General features: G+C 38.5%; 1 protein-coding gene across 3 annotated transcripts in view; it reads left to right on the top strand.

The window, feature by feature from the left end:
• The window catches only part of SNAP25 (synaptosome associated protein 25), an 81658-nt gene that overhangs the window by 59392 nt on the left and 8483 nt on the right, over window positions 1-13783 (top strand). Inside the window, exons 4-5 of one of the 3 annotated variants that reach the window (XM_082645014.1) lie at window positions 3027-3075; window positions 9970-10087. The exons of 1 other annotated variant lie outside the window; for it this stretch is intronic. In XM_082645014.1, the coding sequence (XP_082501140.1) occupies window positions 3027-3075; window positions 9970-10087 (167 nt within the window). Of the gene's footprint in view, window positions 1-3026; window positions 3076-9969; window positions 10088-10254; window positions 10373-13783 lie in introns of all 3 variants that reach the window. One more of the 3 variants, XM_082645016.1, reaches the window with a different exon arrangement.

The following is a 13783-nucleotide window of genomic DNA, read 5'->3' on the forward strand; positions in this document are numbered from 1 at the left end:
TTTGTCTGGCCCTTACCTTAGTGCCTGGGGCAGAGTGGAAACTCAATAACCATTTAGTGAATGAATGAATGAATGAATGAACTAATGAACAAGTGAGTGAATGAACCAACCTAGCAACTACCCAATCTTATTTAGCATCTCTATCCTTATCTTAAATATGGGAAAGCATCCTGAAAGTTCAAGTGACTCTTCCCCAATCTCAAGACTATTAACTGGCTGAGCTAAGAACATAATCCAGCATTCCTGGCTCTCTGACCTGTGCTCACTGCTTCTGTTCTCCCAAATTGGGGCAAACTCTTGGTGGTTCTGTGAATCATTCCAGCACTGAAACATTTAGCACCAAATTGAACAAAGCGGAAATTATACTTGCAGAGGAAATTATACTTTATTTTATTTATTATATAAAATAAATGGGTAGAGCAGAAAGGGTCAACAGATGAGAGCTGAACTGACTAAACTGAAGTCACTCACCTGTTTCCCACCCTCTATCCCAAATAGAACGGGACAGAGATCTCATGCATGGCCTTGAGTTGGGTCCTTAGAGAAGAAGATGCTCTCTGAGATGACTCCATCCTCAATGGAACTTGCATTGTCTCATCCACATGCCTGAATGAGCCATCTGCTTTTTACAATTTCCTCTCATAAACAATGGTTAAAATCTGCAGAAAAGGGGCATAGAAATTGTTAAAATACAGTCTCGTGTAGACAAATGTCCATTTATAACACATTGAAGAACAAGATTTTGAAATGTCTTCTGGGGTCTAGAATCTTGCTGCTCAATGTATGACCCTGCACCAGCCAGCATCGCCAATCTTGTTCAAAATGAAAAATCTCAGGCTCTACCCCAGTCCTACTGAATCAGGATCTATATTTTAACAAGATGTTTTCTATGCAGGGGATTCATATGCACATTCAAGTTTGAGCAGTGGTCTAGAAACTTCTGGTGGTAGTCTGTAATGATGATATTTTAGTTTGCCCAGATATCCTGCTATAGGTGCATTTTGTGAAGGTATTTATCTTATTAACCCTGGTGTAAGGCTAACTATAAGCACCGTTCTAACATGTGCCGCCTATTAATTCATTGAATTTGCATAAGAACTCAATGAGGTATGAACTATTATGATTGCTCTATTACAAATGAGCGAACTGAGGCACAGAGCAATTAGGACATTTGCCCGAGGTTCTGCAGCCAGGAAAAAAAATCACCAGGATTCCAAGGCAGATTCTAGCTCCAGAATCTGTGCTGTCAATGACTCCTGAAGTCATCCTGAGCCTTCACTCTCCAAACTACATCCTGACATTGCAACTAAACCTTATCAAAATGTGTTCAACCACTAATTTGAAAAGATACATGCACCCCAGTGTTCATAGCAGCATTATTACAATTGCCAAGGAATGGAAATGACCTAAGGGTCCATCAACAGATGAATGGATAAAGAAGCTGTAGTATATATATACAACGGAATACTATTCAGCCCATAAAAAAGAATGAAAATTCGCCATTTGCAGCAACATGGATGGACTTGGAGGGTATTATGTCAAATGAAATAAGTCAGACAGAGAAAGACAAATACTGTATGATATCTGTGGAATCTAAAAAAACACAACAAATTAGTGACTAAAACAGAAAAGAAGCAGACTTACAGATATAGAGAACAAACCAGTTGTTACTAGTGGGGAGAGGGAAGGGGGAAGGGGCCATAGAGGTGTAGGGGTAAAAAAGGGGTTCTTATGTGATTACATGAAATCATGTATGTGAAAGTTTTGAAAACTATAAAGCACTATAGAATTTAAAGAATCTTTCATTCAATTTTTTTTTTAAAAAAGCGAAATAGGCTTTTCTGTCTGGGAGAGTTAACTGCACACATTATCTGAAATGGTGAGTTGATAAAAGCTCACAGAAATAATTTTCAGTGTTTTATTTTATTTTTTAAAAGCACTACTGGAATTAAATTGTTGAAATACTGTTAAAAAAACAAAACAAAAGACTTTTGTTGACATCTGTCTCTCTTAGGTTAATGTAAGTCAGTCGAAAATAAATGGGGCCATGAGAGACGTATTTTAAAATTTATTCTAGGTACCACCATGAGTTTTCTTGAAAAAACAATTAATCCAAACTGTAAGCACTGCCATTTAACACCTATTAATAATCACCCTATAAAACGGAAGGTCTTTACATAACTAGTTCCTGGAAATGATGATTATGAGCAATGCAAATATCTCTGCTCCTTTTTTCCCACCCACAAACTCCCACTCCCCTCCACCAAATAGTTCAGGGCTGTTTGGTTTATTTAGATCATAAGGGGTGAACAAAAAAACTGCAGTAAAACTTGTGGATGAATTATTTTCTAACACCATATTATTGTGCAGAATTTCAGATTTCATTAGAAAAAGCCCTTATTTCTCATCTGTCATTCCCTTTTCTAAATCTTGCAAAACTTCTCTCCATAAAGAAAGAAATGGAAGATTGAATTTCCTTTTGAGCTATGTTTCTCAACCTTTGTGAAGATGCCATCTTTTTTGATAAACCTAAAAATCTCATCACCACTCCCAAGATTCTTACACATCTTTTCAGTAGAGCACCCCTCCCCAATTCACCTATGGAAACTTTCTGATCTATCGTGCCAGAGAAGATTTAGTCTTGAAGATTTTGAAAGATTTGCTTTCTGTGGTTGGTGTTACAAAAACTATAGGCATTTTTATTTTCCAGATATAAAATCATGCTATAATATTAAGTATGTGTATTTCAAGTCCATGCCAAGCCCCATCCCAAGCCCCATCCCATGGAGACTGAGCAACATCCCCCTCTTCTATCTGAGAATCACTGATGAAGCAAGTCCACAGGTGACCCACCTCTCTGAGTTCCTCCCCAGTCCCTAATACTTTTCGCCATATTTCCTCCCTCTTTTTCCTTTGGTCCTTCTTCATTTTCCATAGCTAGGGCTAATTGTCCCCTTACTGATTTCTCTTTCTCTCTTTTCTCTCTCTAACTCTTTTTCCACTTTGCTACCATTATTGGAATGTAGAGTAAAGATGCTGGTATCAGGACTTTGGTTATGTTGGATGAACAAGGAGGTAAGTTCAGATTTCTTCAGTAAGAACAATTCCTCATCTGAATAAAGTCCATTAAAAATGATTTGTGCATCTACAGGTGGTCATTGATGTGTGTTATGCACATATATGTGTGTAAGAGTTCTATGGTTTTTATCTTGCTTTTTTTCTCCTTTTTCTTTTGAAAAGATTGGTAAATGTATGGAAATATTGAGATCTTCACAGTTGAATAAATGGTACTATGCACCCTGTTATATGTGTTGGGGTAATAGAATTTTGAAGGCAGAAGTCATTTGTTTGAATTTTTAATGATAGGATTTTGGAGAGTTTGAGAAGTCTCCTCCTCATCCCCAATCTTTCCCATAAATTTGATGTGATAATTCCTAAATAGAATGAGAGAATAGTATACCATATTGTCCATTTCTTTTGACCATCCTAATTCAGCATCTGGCAATATTGATTTCCAAATCATTATGGGAATTCCTTGAATAACTGGAAGCTGTTTTTAACAGGAAATAAGCTGAGGGAAATCATTGGAAAATTGAACCACATAAAATATTTGAACTTTTTCTTTTAATTATTACGGAAATACTAGAAGCAGTGAACATCAGAGTGCCAACATTTTAGTATAGCATATTTAGTCTACAGTGGAACCTAGAAAGGTAATACCAAAATTTTTTTCTTTGATTTATACATACGGTCATACAGCAATGATTTATTTAATTCTAGCCACAAGTTAGTTATCTGATTCCATTCTGAATTCTTATCATAATAATCAGATTTAGCAGAATTTTTTCTCTTTATGTATATCTTACAAAGACATTAGAAAACTCTTAGCAATCACAAGAAATGTTTTGTCAAAGATAAAAATATAAAATTTTTTACAACATGGAACACCATAAACAAACTCCAAGAATAAACCTCAAACTGCGGAGGGGGTGGTTGCGGGGTGGGAAACTACCTTACAGATAACAGACATAAGGCATTTCCCTAAAATACAGAGAGACCTTGCATTTTATCAAAGAAAAGGACAACAACATACAAGAAAAAAATGGATGTAATATGTAAATCATCCGTTTACAAGTAGACAAATGAAACCATGCTTCACCCAACAACAGTAATGAGATGCCACTCTTTAGCAGATTGGCACAGCTTCTTTTAATTGATAATAATCAATGCTGTGAATATGTTGGGAAAACAGAAACCCTCAATCTACAAATGGGCACTGTTGATCGGTACAAAGTTTCAGAGTAATTTGATAATATCTCCAAATTTTGATGCATACCCATCTTTGACCAAGATATTCCACTCATAGAATTGTATGCTGCAGATATTCATTGACAACTCCATGAAGAAAAATATACATGCCTTACCTGTAATGGTATAAAACTGGAAACTAAATGTCTGTCAGTGGGGAGACCGACCAAATCAGTTATGATATGGCAAGGAAAGAAATTCTGCATAAAATGTTCTGCAACCTTTACAATATAGGAGATCAATTTTTACTGACTTCTGAGGAGTTACAGCAGGGACAGGGAGGGACTGAAGGAAGGTGTATTATTTGGGGTCCTCTGGGAAGCAACTGCAAAGAATCAATTAGAAGTGTGTGAGACTTCTTAAGGAAATGTCTGCAATGGGTGAAGGGGAGAGGAAGCAGGAGTAAGCACGGAGAGCCTTTGGACTGTGATGCGGGCTTGACACTTGTGAGAGGAGAGGGGGGCAGTAGAAGGATTGGGTAGGAAGAGTCTCATACTGTAGTGCTGCTCTGAGAAAGTCTCAGCCGACTGATAGGCAGCCCAGGAGCAAAGACAACCCAATGGAGCAGTCCTTTGACAGGCAGGGATGCCTCCGCTCTAGTAAATTGTGCTCAGCTGTTGGCTAAAAGCATCCCGGGGGGGCATGGCTTCCATGTAAATGTGGTGGATCCCATAGGTGCAACAGCTGGAGGTGTCAGCTAACTACAGGGTCCCTCTTGAAGGGAGATCTGAGGGGTACACCCTCATGGCTGCTATGTAAAGACTTTTGTTTCTATATTATTTATTTGTATTGAACTTTTCCAATAAATATACACCAACTAATTTTTTTAAATCAGAAGAAAATTTTAAAAAAAACAATTGAACATCAATCCCAACACTTCTCCTCCCATTTTTAAAATATAAATTGTCAAAATTAATACAAAAATAATGGAGCCTAGTGGAGTTGTATTTTGAAGGAATTACAATAGCTGTGGCAGTCTTCAGAGCTCTCCAGATGAATTTGCTATAAATCATAAGACTTGCTGGCTTGATGTGTATAACAATGTCCCAGACTTTGAAACTCAGGACACAGCAAATCATTGCTTTTTTAAAAAATTTATTTAATTAGGCAGCAGGTGCCCATAGAGAAGAGTGGTACCTCATTTCCAGAGCTAAATTGATACATATATACTCAGGTAATAAGGAGTTCTATCTTACTAACTCTTTTAGTTAATAATTTGCATGTGAAGGGAGTAGATAAGGAGCATTGCAATAGGAGAAAAAGTTTGAGAAAGGTTCAGGATAATACCATTTTCTCCCCTAATTATAAAGCATTGACATGAAAAATAATATATACAAATCTGAAGTCAAAAAGAAAGTGAATAAGATATTGAGTTTCAAATTTCATTGTACTTTGATGAAGAAAATCTACAGGCAAAATTTGCCAAAATCTCCCAAATAATACAAAAATATATTATTCTTAAACACAAATGATTCCCAGGAACATCTTTACATTATTCTCTGAGAAATGAAGTAAAATTGCAGATTGCCCCCACAAGATAGTTAATGTTCTCAGCTAAGACATTTCAATTGTGGCCACACAGCAGTAAATGCTAACTTCTTGGTTGAACATATTTCCTAGGATAACCTGGGTTTTACCAGATGCGTGGTGAATAATTGATACTGATGAGAAGCATGCAACTGTAAACCCTCAAAAGTGGGTAGCTTCTGCCTGGTCTTAAATGCTACATGTTCCATTTATACTGTAAGAAGAGATTAGAACTTTTGAAATGACTGATGAGTCAACAACTATCTTTACTGCCATTGTAAATGCATTTTGACACTGCATATGCTGTGTTTAGTTGTTTAGATCAGTAACTGCTTTAAAATTTCTCTCCAGTTATGCTCTACTAATTTTGTCTTTGCCTGAACACCAAAAAGTGTTGACTGCAACTGCACAGAAGTCTCAAGAAACAGCCATCCGCCTAAAGAGCCAATCCAGGTTGTCCTGCTAAACGGTTGTGCTAGGAAATTCCTTATGGGATTCTTGTTTTACACCCACGTGTCAGGAGACACCAAGGAGCACTGAGCATGACAGATGGCCCTGAAATGTCCTACGTCCTTGGACTTTTCTTGTCTCCAAGAGAAATCCCCATGAAAAACCCCTAGCCCTAATGTGGGATGATTTAACCTTTCACTTCCATATCTCTTGTTCCCTTTGTTGGTCTTTGCTGGGTTATATGTTTGTTTCGATGCTGAAAATGCTGCTCTTGGGACAATCCCATGGGAACGACTACAAACTAAACAGTGAAATCTTTCACCACTGGCTGGCAGAGTAAAGGCAAAGTAAACCCTCATCCATAGAGCCTGCCAACTTTCTTAAAGGGTTCATGGCACTACAGGGTAACATTTGTGAAAACATCCCTCTTGCTAAAGTCCACTCACCAATATCTCTTATGAATGACTAAAGCTGCATTGCCCAATATGGCAGCCCCTAGTCACATGGCTATTTAAATTTATTTAAATGAATTTCCATATGTTCATCAATTCTAAGGAAAATGAAAATCATGTAGGCAGCATCTTGTAATTGGTTACACTCATGAAGGCTTGCACATTGGGTCAATCAATAGCATTGACCTCTTGCTATTCTTCTACTGTTTCTTTTTTTACTAGATTGAGGATTCTAATGGTCCCCTGCTGCTTTACTTATGTAATATTAGTACAAAAGATGTCTAAACTTAGATCCCTGAGCATCCTGCCATTGGTGGATCCATTACAAATAACCAATCATCCAAATATCATAGCAAAAGAAAGAACAATCTCTTGCCCCAACATATAGTGTGATGTACTGGAATACCTCCCCAATCCAAAATCTTATTCCCCTCCCAGTCTCCAAGAGTAAACAGAAAACAGCCAGAAAGTAAGTTTAGGGAGGTAAGGAGCAGTCAACCCTAGACACTGCATTGCATCAGCTTCTCAGATGCTGCTGTCTACACCAGAATGGAATGAGGATATTGATTGCTTTTAAGCATTTCCTGAGAAAAATCTTCATAGAAATCATTTAAGTGCTGTGAAGTCCCAATACACCAAACATATCCACAAACGTAACTAAGTGACACTCTTAAAATTGACATTATTGTGAGCACCTGCTATGTGCCGTAGCACTGAACAAAACAGGCAAAAATCCCTGTCTTTATAGCATTTACATTCAAAGAGGGAACCAAAAAAAAAGAAAAAAATTAATATTATTGTCAGAATATCTGTGACAAAATGGTTCCACAATATTTTTTAATTTCTTTTTTAATATTTTTATTTATTTTTTTAATTTTTGTTTATTTTTTTACTTATGGCCATGCCATGCGGCATGCTGGATCTTAGTTCCCTGACCAGGGATTGAACCTGTGTCCCCTGCAGTGGAAGCGGTGGAGTCTTAACAACTGGACCCCCAGGGAAGTCCCACAATATTTTTTTAATTAAGGATTTGACTTATAATTGTGTATAAAGAAACATTCAACCAATATTGGAGCAATAAAATAGTTTTCTGAATCAACTTTTCTGAAAGAACTCCAGAATTCCTCTTTGCTATGATCTTTGCTGAACAAACTGGCAAACCATGGCCAAACCCTGCTCTCAGAAATAGGGATTTGAACCTGTCTGTTTGTTTTTATCTTTGAATTCTCTGGTTCAGAAATTCAACACTTGTGGGCCAGTTCACTTTTATTTATGTTATTTTCTAATCCCTGGAGACACAGTGAGTGGGGATCCTGAAATGTCAGAAAGTTATCTTAGCTGAAAATATTAACTCAAGAGAAATTCCTTAGGAAAGGCAAACACCTGAATGTGTGTCCCCATGCCATAACCTGTGCATATGTCAGCTGTGATAGTTGAGTCCAACAAGTTTTCCCTCTGAACCCAGATGCTTCAATCTCATCTCAACCCAGCTCTCCAGGAAGCCATTAGCAATTCCTCGATTGGAATTTGGCGTCCCTATTCTGTCTGTACTTAACATAGTTCTTGTTTTGAGGATATTGGGCTCCTTTCCCCCCAACCAATCCCCTCATTTGATAGTTAATTTGATCTACAGACTAATTTATTGCATTCCTTAAAGGAAACTGGAATGAAGTCTTCAGAAAAATACAGAATTCTCTGGATTGTAAAGAATTGTCATCCATTTGTTTTTTAGCCCCTTTAGAGATTTTTCTTAAGCTATTACTGTACCTATATTTATTCAGCAAAAGTTTGCCAGCACTACACCCTTATTTCCTCTGGCTAGCCTATGCTGGATAAACATTTTGTTTTCCCCTGTCATTTGAAAAGCAGAGCAGAGATAGCAGATTCCTAATAAGCTGAATTCTATTCCTCAGCCCCACAAAAGAGAACATAATAGGCTTTTATTTTCCAAATGGATAGTCTCTCCAGTTTGGGCCACTAGTGAACCTAGCTTAGTTTTCTGGAATGACAATTTCTACTGGAATGACAATTTAATGTGAAATTGTTTTTAAGTGATTATGTATGCCTTTAGACTGGAAATGTATTTACCAGTTTTATTCTAATCATGCCTTCCTTCCCAGAGGCATAGGCATGCATGCATGAAAATATAGATGAAAGGAGGAATAGAAATGTAATTAGCTTTTGTAAATAGACAGCCAAGACATCCCATTGCTGTCTTAATGGTCTTAAAAGCTGTTTTAAAAATCCCTTCATGGAACTTATAGTTTACTCAATTTGATGACACAACTTTTGAAAAATTAATCAAGTTGGTGTATGTTACCCTGGTGACCTAGAAGTATGATTCATTTTTATCGGTATTGATCTATGTCTTAGGTATACTAAGGTCAGCTTTCCTGGCAGTGATGACTTGGTACTGTTTAATGTTCCAATCCATCACCTTCCTCCAGAGACCCAGGCATTCATTTTTCCCATGCTCTGCCTGGGGTTGGGGTCTAGCATTTCCCATTGTGGAAAATGGGAAATCAGGGGCAGAGAAGTGAAATGCCTTCCAAAGCTTTCATTACAAGGAAGTCATAGGATAAAAGGAATTTAAATGTTCCACTACCTATAACATTGCTGTGCTGATGTTGCTTTTCTTAGAGCTTGTGTTAATTGAGTATTCAAAACCAAGAGCTGTCCATGGCCTGCCTTTGACTAGAGAGCCACTGCTAGGGGGAAAATAATATATGGTATCCATTGATAGTTATCACTGTAGTGTTATTTTTCCCAAAGAAGAAGGTGGATTATTTTCTACCCTTAGCTGGTTGAGGATGCTTAAAAACCAAAAGACTGAGACATGTTAAAGTTGAAGCAGACACTTTCTCTAGTAGCATTACATCTGAATGCCTAAAACATAAACTAACATGCTGTTTTCTTTCTCTTGGGTTTCACTGGTGTCTGAGTAAGTGGATATGCTGTGCTGTTTTCCTGGACCCTCAGTATCTAACAGGCCTACCTACCCCATCCCATCATGTCTGCACTATAAACGATTTGAGCATCATTTTTGTTCATTTCCTTCCACCCCTGGCTGCATAGGGGAGCAACAGCCGACTCCAGCAATGCATCCTCTCAAACAATGCATTATAATAGCTCTCCTTCTTTTTCAAATTCCGTTTCACATAGACATTTCTCATGTTCTGTTGGAAACCCCAAAAAAATTCATTCCACACTGTCATCCCTTTGTCCTAACCAGAACAACTCGATCGTGTCGAAGAAGGCATGAACCATATCAACCAAGACATGAAGGAGGCTGAGAAAAATTTAAAAGATTTAGGGAAATGCTGTGGCCTTTTCATATGTCCTTGTAACAAGTAGGTACTGGGTACCAGCTCTAATCTGTGGCGTCCAGTTTTCTTTCTTTCTTTTTTTTTTTTTTCTTTTTTAATGTCAAAGTGAATGTCTGAAGTTTTGTCTTTTTTTTCTTTGTCCTTTTTCATCTGCTTCATTCTGTGGGGATAAAATACTTGTGTTTAATCAGAACAACTGGAACGCATTGAGGAAGGGATGGACCAAATCAATAAGGACATGAAAGAAGCAGAAAAGAATTTGACGGATCTAGGAAAATTCTGCGGGCTTTGTGTGTGTCCCTGTAACAAGTAGGTGCTGCCTGCCTGCCTGAAGCTTTGGTTTCCCAAGGCCCATCTCCAAGCCTTGACAAGCTCATTCCTGCTGGGTGCAAAGGCAGGATGAGTATGTGGCATGCAGAACAGATCAATACCGTCTCCAATGCATTCATCTCATAGCATAGACGATATTAGTGGGAATTACTGTTGATGCATTAAAAATCAGGCATACTACAGTGAAAACTTCACTGTCAGCAACTTTTATTGATGAACGTTTCAACATTTTCCAGAAAGTGTACCTCGAGACAGAGACTAATCTCAAGAAAGAGGTGCTTTAGAGAACATAAAATCCCATAAAAGAGGGATTTTATGTTCTCTAAATCCCAAAAGCCAAAATTTCAGATTTAGAAAAGACTGTGGGTAAGTTGGGAAGATAAGAAACACGTATCAGGGTTTGATTTTTCAGAAGCAAAAATAACAGTTAATTTGGCCCAAACAAGCATTTCATAAGTTAGAGATTATGACAGCGATTCACCCTTTCAACTGCCCACCAGTTGCCAAATCGTGTCAGTGGTTAGATCGTAGATGCCGCAGCTGCACCCAACGCAGAGGCAATGAGTCCTTCCACAAGAAGTGCTCAAGGCTTAGCCAAATTGGACCCAGCCCTCTCCAATTCTTCCTCTTGGAAGACCTCCCTGTACACTGGCCGAAATGTTGAAATGTGTAGATTTTGCATGCACAACATCACAAAACATTCAACTATTAAGGTTCTGCAATGCTTTTTTGGAATGTAGCAGAAATGTGACATGTGGTTATAAAGGTTTGCAACAGAAGGAACCTGAAAATAAGGGTTCTGGAAGGTAGTCTCCTTTGACTAGCAGTGAAAAAAAAATGCATGAGCGGATTGTTCAACATGCATTTGGAAAATTAAACCCGTTACCCGATCCCGTTCACCCCTCCCACTTCCCTTTGAACAGAAGCCTTTTTCGTAAAAGCTCTCCTGATCCTAGCTTTTAGCATAGAAATTGATGTCATTTCTAGCTGATTATATGACCATTCACATCCTTTAAACTTTGAGGCTGATTTAAAATATCCCACTTCCTGTTTAGGAGGGGGAGGGGCTCAATTTACAAATACATTTAAACTTTTCTTTTTTCTTTTTTTTTTTAAGAATGATCTACAGTAAAGCCTGATTAACTGGAATCTAGCTAACTGGAACCCTTGAGTATATTTATACTTCTGCTCCTTTCCACTTTTAGCAAGAAGAGACAAATGAACAAGGAGAGAACAAATCCCATCAAGGATTTTAAAGTGTTTCTCTTTAAGGTCAATCTAGGCAGTCTGCATTCTTTCACTCAGTCTCCATTCTGTATAACTTCTACATCCAATAGGACCAAACAGTAAGAGCTGAGCTGCAGAGGAAAGGCCATCAGACACATCAAGAGAAACCATAACCAAGGAATGATTTGATCATGTTCACTGCCCTAAGACTCTGAGGCAGGAAAGTAGCTCAAGAATCTAACAGATATTCAACCATCACCCTTGAAATAAAATGTACCTCCATGGCCCACTGCTAATTAAGAAAGTCCAATAATTCACCAAAATGACATGGCTAAGCATTCCAGTTAGTCAAGATTTAACTGTATATCCTTTTCAGTGGCCACTTGCCCCCAGGTGAGATGTCTACCTGCTTTGTGATGAATTTCACAGGTACATTTTCCCCATCCATCAACTGTGTGTGGAGAAAAGGTGGAGGCAGGCCCCCTTCCCTCCCTGGGATGGATTCTAATGTTCAGATGAAATGACGAACCCCTATGAATTCCACATACCAGTTGGCAGTAATTCCTTATTGCACAAGAGACCCTAACTGAGCTTCAAAGCTTGACTGAAGTGTTCCGTATTGTGTGTAAATAATGCTTTAAAAACCATGTGTCACAACGCAGTGGCTGGTGGTGCCCTGGACTCTCTGAGGGCTTCGCCCTGTCTCGGCATGTTTCGAAGGACTATGGTAGATGTCCGGCAGTTATGTGAGTCTATGTGCAGCCTTGTGGGTGCAGTGATTCGCCTTCGTTCAGAAACGCAAACTTTCCCACCCCCTTGACTCTGCCAAAGATGGTATACCAGACATTTTACATAGCAGAAAGCATCACAAGGTCCATATAACTTCTGTTAATGTGTGGAGGGAGGAGCTGGGGATTTGAAAAAAAAAAAAAAAAAAAAAACAGACTCTAAGCTCCATTAAATTAGTTTTTGGATCCTATCCCACTATGTGGGCCCCTGGCTCTTTAGAGCAGTGAATTCTGACTGCTCTAAGGCTGTGGTATTATACACTAGATTGTGGGAGTTGCTGAAATTCCATTTGTACAATTTTCCAATTTGTCTCCAAGGTTTCTTGGTCCCTAATCTTCAAGTATTAGTATTAGAGCCAGTTTTAATAAATGGCTATGGTCCTCCACTAAAAGAAAACAAACAAAAGGTTAAATTCTGGTGTCTTATAATAGAAAATGTAAAAATGGGACCAAAGGAAGTTCTGTTCTTGGACTAAAAAGCATGTGGTTTCTACTATGCAAAGAACCTAAAAACATCTTTGATTGCTCAATTACAACACACCCACCAAAATATGCTGCACATGTTTCTATTGGGCACAACAGGTATGCCTGGATTTTAAGTTTTTCTCCAAGGCAGCTCAGTGAAATATGGTCTACAGAGGCCACACCAGTTCCAGACCACTCTCCCCCACCACATCCCAGGACAGTTTGAAGTAGGAGTCTGTAACCACTCCCATCCTGCCCCTCAGCCCAACAAAGAAGCTATTGAACTGCGTTTCAAATCCTCATGAAGGCTATTACTGTCCTGCTGGTGCCTTTTTTGAGAATGGTCAACTTCTGAAGTAGTTTGGCTTAAATGAGAATGCTTCACTTTCTACTCATGCCTGTAGCTGGTGCATGAAGAAGATGTAGACGGATTTCCCTTTCTGGTGCTAGATGGCTTGTTCTCTCTTCTGTTTTCCTGCATTCATTTCACTACGCTTCTTTTACTTTTTGTCTCTGTGGACAAAGGTTTGTACATCGATTCTGGATGTATGGTAACTGTTTGGAAGTACCGATATATTATCTAATTCAAATCACTCTAGAGGCAGCTCACAGACCATCACGGTTGGCCAACCACCAATCCTTTATGTTCTCCATGCAGAGTGGGAATGCTTGTTTCCACACAGGCGTTGGGGGAAAACAATTAAGCAGGGAATCTTTGCCTGATGGTGTGTAAAAACTTGGTCCAGTATGTTTTTCTTGATGACAGTGTGTTCCTGTGGTGTGATGTACGCACTCTACTTGGCAGTCTTGTTTTGTGTCTGTCTGCCAGTATGTTTTTTTCTGTGTGTTTTGTGTCTCAAAATATAACCGTGTCATTGAAATAGAACTGAATGTCCTCTAACTACCTTAA

The sequence above is a fragment of the Mesoplodon mirus genome (genome assembly GCF_964341445.2).
Source record: "Mesoplodon mirus genome assembly, chromosome: 15".
Classification (NCBI taxonomy): domain Eukaryota; kingdom Metazoa; phylum Chordata; class Mammalia; order Artiodactyla; family Ziphiidae; genus Mesoplodon; species Mesoplodon mirus.